The sequence below is a fragment of the Pinus tabuliformis genome, chromosome 8, assembly GCF_031772625.1.
Source record: "Pinus tabuliformis cultivar Carrire ecotype Pingquan chromosome 8, CPIR1, whole genome shotgun sequence".
In the NCBI taxonomy this organism is placed as follows: Eukaryota; Viridiplantae; Streptophyta; class Pinopsida; order Pinales; family Pinaceae; genus Pinus; species Pinus tabuliformis.
Genome location: NC_142294.1, coordinates 1,498,618,134 through 1,498,625,761, shown reverse-complemented (window position 1 = coordinate 1,498,625,761; position 7,628 = coordinate 1,498,618,134). Strand labels below are relative to the sequence as shown.

The following is a 7,628-nucleotide window of genomic DNA, read 5'->3' as shown; positions in this document are numbered from 1 at the left end:
ATTCATTTTTGCAGTATTGTTGGAGTGGGAGATGTTCAGATCAAGATGAAGGATGGATAAGATATATTGTTGAAACATGTCATATATATACCAAAAATTCACATGAGTTTGATCTCTATGGTTCGGCTAGATGATAAAGGCTCTTCCACAAAATTTGGAAAAGGAGGCTGGAAAATTAGCAAAGGCGCATTAGTTGTGGCTAGAGGACCCAAGACAGGAACATTATATACATTGAAGGTAATGATAGGAAAATAATATTTGGCTATTGTCACAAAAGAAGGAAATTCAGTAGATCTATGGCATAAGCGCTTGGGTTACATGAGCAAGAAGGGCTTAGAAATCCTTGTTGGTAAAAAATTATTGCCAAGTTTGAAATCCTACAATATTGATCTTTGCGAGCATTGTATATATGGTAGATAAAGAAGGGTTTCATTCATTAGAAGTGACCTTGACAAAAAGAAAAAATTGTTAGAATTGATACACTCAGATGTGTTTGGTCCTGTTAACATCAAGTCATTAGGAGGAGCATCATATTTTGTAACATTTATAGATGATGCATCCAAGAAGGTTTGGGCCTACCCTATGAAAATTAAAAATGAAATGTTTGAAATATTTCAAAAATTCCATGTTGTTGTTGAAAGAGAGACTAACAAATTTCTCAAGTGTTTGAGCGTAGATAATGGTAGAGAATATTGCTCAAATCCATTCAAATAATATTGTAACAGGTTTGGCATAAAGCATGAGAAGATTGTGCTTGGTACTCCTCAACATAATGGTGTCGCAGAAATGATGAATCACACCATTATGGAAAAGGTGAGAAGTATGTTGTCCAATTCTGGTTTGGAGAAGCATTTTTGGGCAAAAGCTGTAAGGACAGTCTTCTATCTTATAAGTCGATCTCCAAGTACATCCTTGGATGGCGGCATCCCTGAAGAAGTTGGATTGGTAAGAAGTTGAATTATTCTCATTTAAAATATTTGGATGTGAAGCATTTGTACATTTTCGAAAAAAAATAGAACTAAGCTAGATGACAAATCTATGAAATGCATTTTTCTGGGATATACAGATGAATAATTTCGTTATCATTTGTGGGATCTAGTCAAACATAAAATTATTAGAAGCAAGGATGTTACATTTAATGAGTCAAAAATGTTTAAGAGGACTGTAGGTGAGCTAGAGGTCAAGAAAGTTATTGACAGGTTTGAAGAGCATCATGAAGACATCCCACCAATGCAAGAAAATGGACAGCAAATTCAGAAGTAAGAAGGACAACAAATGGACAATGATGAACACCAAGAAGAAGGAACATTGTTGGAACCTTTACAGGAGATTCAACCTGATAGTGAACCACCATAGTTGGTTCATAGATCTTGTAGGCCTCATAAGTCTTCACAAATGTATCCTCCTTCAAACTATATTTTATTGACTGATGAAGGTGAGCCTAATTTGTTTCAAGAGGCTTGTAAAGTTGAGCACAGTAAAGAATGGAAAAAAGAGACGGAGGAAGAAATGAACTCTTTGCTCGAAAATAAAACTTTGGAGTTGGTGAATCTCCTGAAATGTAGAAAGATCTACAATACAAATGGGTTTACATGATTAAGCATGAAGGTGACGAAAAAAGAGAGGGGTATAAAGCAAGGTTGGTGGTGAAAGGATTTGCCCAAAAGGAATGTATTGACGTCACTGAAATTTTCTCACATGTTGTTAAGGTGTCATCCATTAGAGTCATTCTTAGTCTTGTTGCTGCTTTAGACTTAGAATGTGAACAGTTAGATGTAAAAATTTCTTTCCTTCACGGTGAATTGGAGGAAGAAATTTATATGGAGCACGGAGAAGGCTTCATAGAAAAAGGCAAAGAAGACCTTGTTTGCATGTTGAAAAAGAGCCTCTATGGGTTGAAACATGCACCTTGACAATGGTACAATAAATTTGATTCATTCATGTTAGAACATGGTTTTCACAGGTTGGAAGTTGACCATTGAGTCTATATCAAGAGGTATGATCAAGGAAAATATATCATATTATTGTTATATGTGGATGACATGTTGATTGTTGGTCAGAATATGATCAATAGATTGAAGAAAAATTTGGACAACAAATTTGCAATGAAAGATTTGAGTCCAACACAACAAATATTGGACTATTGCACATGAAGATCATGGGGGACAATAAAAACGAAAAACAAATTCACCTTAAGAAGAGTACAGACAACACAAGATTCAAAAATTCAGAGACACGCAGCAGATCACAAACAAGAATGGAAAACCGAAAACACAAGCTTTTCATCATTGGAGGGCCTTACCGTTGAAGCAGTTGTGCTGAAGATCATTTCCCTACAATGATGAAGCGACGCTACAGATGGTGCAGAGCTGTCGTAGCATAGTACAAGGAGCAGCTCTGGTGATTGACTTAAGGGCGAGAGACAAAGGGCGTTGTGGTTTCCTGTGTTCGTAACGTGATCAAAATGCAACAGGTTTACCATTGTTGTTGTTGCACTGAACCCATCAGTTATGGCTATCCGGATTATCACAGCAGCTTGGCCTAAACTTACTGTTTCTATTTCCTCTTCCAATTTGGATCCTGAGACAGGCATCTTTGGCCTGTAAATTTTATGACACAGTATCGATTCTATTGGGTTATTGTTTAAATTTATTTGTTGTAAAGTTATTAAAATTTGCTCTGCCCTTGTCTGCTAACCTCTCGGTTATGGCTTCTTATGGTTTCGCTCTCCCCCCGAGCTATTATGTTAAAATTTCCTTTCTTGCAATTTTGTTTATCTTTGTTCACCGTTTCTCTGTGTCGTGGGGCTCACTAAGGAGTTGTTTATTTTCTTTGTTGAAGCATCAAACTTAAGATTTCAACTATTAGAACGGTTATACTTTAACGACTACCATGTTTATGTTTATGTATGGTTGTGCACATTCTTGGAATGGTATATTGTCCTAATATTTTTGGTGCACCGCTCCATTATTGAAATTGTTTCTACAAATTGTTTGTTTTACATTTCGATGTTAAGTCTATCTGATTTTTTTTTAATGGTGATAATTCTTGGTCGGGGAAAAGTTTTAGGACTTCTTATAGAGGTAATTTAAAAAAAAAAATAACTAATTATCATTTCAAAACTATTCCAAGGTCCATCATTTCTTTTACTTAGGAAATTACTTAGTTCATAACAATAAAAAGTAACTAATAAATTTTTACAACATCTGGGGTGTCAAATTGACCAAACATGATAAAAAGTAACTAATAAATATTTACAACATTTGGGGTGTCACATTGACCAAACAGGACAAGACAACATCTCTGGCATAATAAGAAATAATTAACGCTAAGTCACTTTAATTTACAATTTCCATCACAAATTTCACTTATTTAGAAAACACCTATTGTCATCTTTAAATCATCATCACACTTAATTTTTTATTAACTCCAAGAGGGATCAAATCTTTCAAGATACAAACTTTTTTTTTTAGTGAAAATATTGAGGAAAGGTTTGCACCTAGAGAGATTTAACCCTTAGTTAAGATGAATCTATGTTGGTTCTTAATAATAATATTTATATTATATAAAATTCATATATATAAGCAATCTCATTTTTTATTTTATTAAAATTTTGATTCAATCTCTATATCCACAAAATATTTTCAATCTTAGTGAAGATAGAGGGTTTAAATATATCTCAAGGGTAATTATAACCATTTTTCTTTAAGATTTACTTTAAAAAGTGTTATAAATTAAATTAAAATAAAATATTTATAAAATATTGTGATGTGAAATGAGTTATTGTTTTTTGGGCATGTAGTATTCATAAATCATGGTCATAGGCCCATGGTATTTTAACCATCTTATTCATAAGTTAATAACATCCATGGTAAAGTGGAGCTGAATATTCATAGTTAAGAATCATGTTATATTGTAAGTATTAAATTTTTATGTGCTTATTAATTAAATTTAAATTTGTTTCATATTTCCAAACTTGTAAATACTACCTAAACTAATGTTGGCATTAGTCGAGGGCATTAAATGTTCAGGAACATGCTTGTATATACAAGACCAAGACCATCAGGACATAGCAGATCAGGTAGCTGGCTACACCACATGGCGGTTGCACAGCAATATTCAGTGCATGTTTGTGGCATGGCGTGGCCAGACAAGGCAGGTTACGGTGGGCTGGACATGCTTCCATTGCCAGTATTTCCATTACTACGGTAGGTTGACAGGATCTGCATCACCTGATGATCTATTTCCATTACTACGGCAGGTTGACAGGATCTGCGTCACCTGATGAGCCTCCAGGATCTACGTCTGAGCCTCCAATTCCTGCAAAACGATCTCAATATTCTGAGCCAACTGCTCAGCCTGAGTTCTGCTGAAGTCCTCCCTCTGCTCCTTTCCATTAATCTTGCACAAGCTTCCCTTATTTTCTAGATGAAAAATCTCTGAGGGGGCGCCATCTATAGCATCTGCAATTTCCAGTCCGAAAACAGTCTCTTCAAGGATTTCTGTCAGGTATTTTGCATTTCTTTTAACTTGAATTAAACATGGGTTCAATATTCAATGGGAAAATGTTGTAACTTTGGGAAAAAAATTAAGCACTCACCGTATCTTGCCCCAACACCTTGACAACGCGCTGAGAAATCCAATGTTTCCCTTACTGTCATTTCACCGAGGTGCAAGTCATGCTGGCTAATATAAGTAGATGTTCTTTGAGGCACAAATTCATTTAATGAGTGCCCATTGTAGGTTACAGCTCCAGTGACCTGTAAAAGGAAAAATATATAATTTTTCTGTAAGAAGTAGAGTCACATATGAAAACTTGTTAAATGTTGATGTACTAAAATATAGACAGCGAAAAAATTGGGCACATTTGAGAGTAAAAAACAATGTTGAATTTCTTAAGCCATATATTTAAAACTTGGATGGCATTTCTTACAATATTATTTTACTAGAATAGATCCTAAGCTTACTGTGAGATCACGATCAGGCTTCCCAGCCAGAGTTGCTAGCAATGTAGTTTTTCCAGCACCAGGTGGACCAAGAAGAAGTGCCATTCTGAACGGTTCAATGACGTTTCATGAGAATGGAGATTGTCTCTGAAACGGCTGACCTATCTAGGAACAAAGGGCATATGAAAAACTTACCTAGAAGGCTTGATGATGCCACTAATATCATGGAGGATTGTTAGAGTCATCCTCTTTGACGACAAGATCTTCATGTAGTTAAGAAATCCCTGCACAATAACACCATATTTTATGCTGTCAAATGTCAAGTTGTCAATATCAATCTTACCTCATGTCAATAGGATGTTTAATCTTAAATGGTTGCCATTAGAGAGTCCCAGATCTCTCTACTCTTCTCTGAAGGCATAGAATTTGTTGTCCTGGATCTCGTTGATCTTCTTTGAAAGCATTATGTACACCTGCTTAGGCTTGAGCCTGCACTCTTTGCACGGTGACACTCTATCACAACCACTAAGCCAGGGTCCAACAGCAATGTAATCAGATGATGCCCAAGTGATTTTTTACTTGGCCTTGACTGAACCTATTTCTTGAAGGTATCAGAAAACAGAGGAATCGGAAGGGTGGAAACGATTGGTTTTCCTTTTGTACTAACTATAAAAGATAAAGAAATAGATTCAACACTTTGTTAGAAAACCATACCACACTTTGATATCAAAAGGAGCATGTAGCTCAGTGGGAGAGTAGTCAGGCTTGCTGAGCGGAGGTTCTTGGTTTGATTTCCACCCTGTAGAGCTTCTACGAAAGCCAGGTGTTGAGAGTGACTTGTAATAGCAGAAAGGCTTCAACCAAAGTGTGGTTTGAAGAAGAGGATTGGAAATCAAACAACTTTCCTCACACAGACAGGGTTCTACTCCTGCCAACCTTTGATTTTAGGCTTTTTACAAGGCAATTCCCCATCGCAACCACTAAACCACAACCACACTATAGTATAATTCAACTAACCCAAAAGGGGATATATCCAGCAAGTATTCCATTCAACTAAACCAAAAGATGATTTTTTCTTCCAGACAAATTATACGGACTTGCATGAACTTATTTGTTGAAGCTGGCCGACAACAGAGGAAACTCAAGGTGGGAAACCACTGGTGCGCGGTTGCATGAACTTATTTCTTAAAGGTGGCAGAAAACAGAGGAACCTTAAGGGTGGAAACCGCTGGTATTTTTTGTATATTAGTAAAGATAAATAAACATATTCAACACTTTGTTGGAAAAGCAATCCACACCCTGATATCAGAGGGGCATATTGGAAATATGAATTCATGCCTGGATATCACACATGTCCTGGTTTTGATAGTCCTGGCTTTCATTTCTAACATGTCCAGTTGTAAACATGATATCAGAGTTGGGTATTGAGGTGTTTTTCTAGAAAAGGATAGCCAAGTGTTGGTGCTGAATGTCTGAGAAAAGACATCTGTCGTGAAAGAGGCATGTAGCTCAGTGGTAGTGCAATTTGGAAACAAATTGCAATGGAGTAGGTACTATTCCCTAGGTGGATTTGACGAGCAAGATTACCTTTACTAGCACTCCAAACTAAAATTAATTCAAAAGCAAGGACAAGAATAATGAATTCACAAATATATCGTCTGGTGCCTCACCTCGATTATGTTGACAGTAAAATTCAAAAGAGTAGGAAGGGCTCTGCCTCCGACGCGGGCATCTGCCTCAATGTTCAGGTGCTCAAACTGAACTTCTATTGTTGGCATCGCAATCCCAACTTTGTGCAACCGAAAAATTGCCTCCATCCTTGCAATTCCATGAAATTAGTATAATTTCGTCATTGCAAAAAGCTCAAACTCGACGCCAGATATTCTGCTTTACCTGTCAATCCTCTGTTTGAGCTTCGTCAAGAACCGCTCGTTGTCCACTTCGGCCACCTGCAGCACTCTCTCAATGAACCTCTTGCGAGTGTCATTGGAAAGCGTGGTGACATCCACATCGTGATATTTGAAACTCCCGGTCTCTGCAACTTCGCTTAGAACATAATTCCTCAGCCGATCATAAGTTGGGAGCTTCTCAAGAGCAGCCCATTTGAGGGCCTCTTCATCGTCCTCTGCGTGGATGCTCCTTCTACTGAAAGACCCAGATAATGCAGTGTCTTCGCCATTCCATGCATTGCTCCCAGTTCGCCACAACCCCCCTGATTCCAAACGCACAGGCACGGCCATGACCTTGCAAGCCTCCAATCCCTTCAACAACCTCTGCAAGGAAACCTAAGAAAAGAGCATTGAATTCACTAGCATGGACAGATATTTGAACGTCCTCATCTAGCTAGAGGTGGACAGAATGAGACAAGCAAACAGATGCTTCATGCCTAACATTATCTGTACAAAATGTATGTCATGCTTAGCTTAATCTGTGCAAAATGTGTGTCATGCTTAATTAATCTGTGCAAAGTATATGTACCAGGGTTTTAGAACGACATCCACTATGGTTTTAGAGCGACATCCACTAAGCTTGTCACTAATAGTGTGCCTTTCCAGAGGATTGTGTGCGAAGGCACAGGAGAGCTGGTAATTATACAGATTACCTCATTGTCATGCCATTACCTCCCTTACGGACTGCGTCATTAAATGGCCCGCTATTAGTATTGAAAGGCCGGGTGGCAAA

The 7,628-nt window shown here is 37.4% G+C and overlaps 1 protein-coding gene across 1 annotated transcript; it reads right to left on the bottom strand.

Moving 5' to 3' along the window:
• Positions 1–4,299: 4,299 nt before the first annotated feature.
• LOC149241511 (pleiotropic drug resistance protein 1-like) lies at positions 4,300–7,186 on the bottom strand. Its single transcript, XM_089370573.1, has 6 exons — positions 6,840–7,186; positions 6,617–6,764; positions 5,142–5,230; positions 4,968–5,052; positions 4,601–4,760; positions 4,300–4,502 (listed from the first exon to the last, which is right to left on the bottom strand). The coding sequence occupies exons 1-6, from the start codon at positions 7,184–7,186 to the stop codon at positions 4,300–4,302; spliced, it is 1,032 nt and encodes a 343-aa protein (XP_089226699.1).
• Between the last annotated feature and the right edge of the window lie 442 nt (positions 7,187–7,628).

Bases quoted from the DNA above. Each gene is read 5' to 3' on its own strand.
- LOC149241511 (XM_089370573.1), bottom strand. From the start codon at position 7,186: ATGGCCGTGCCTGTGCGTTTGGAATCAGGGGGGTTGTGGCGAACTGGG. The intron at 6,765-6,839 runs GTAAAGCAGAAT...TGGAATTGCAAG, and splicing joins CTCAAACAGAGGATTGACAG to GATGGAGGCAATTTTTCGGT. The intron at 4,503-4,600 runs GTGAGTGCTTAA...AATACCTGACAG, and splicing joins AGGTGTTGGGGCAAGATACG to AAATCCTTGAAGAGACTGTT.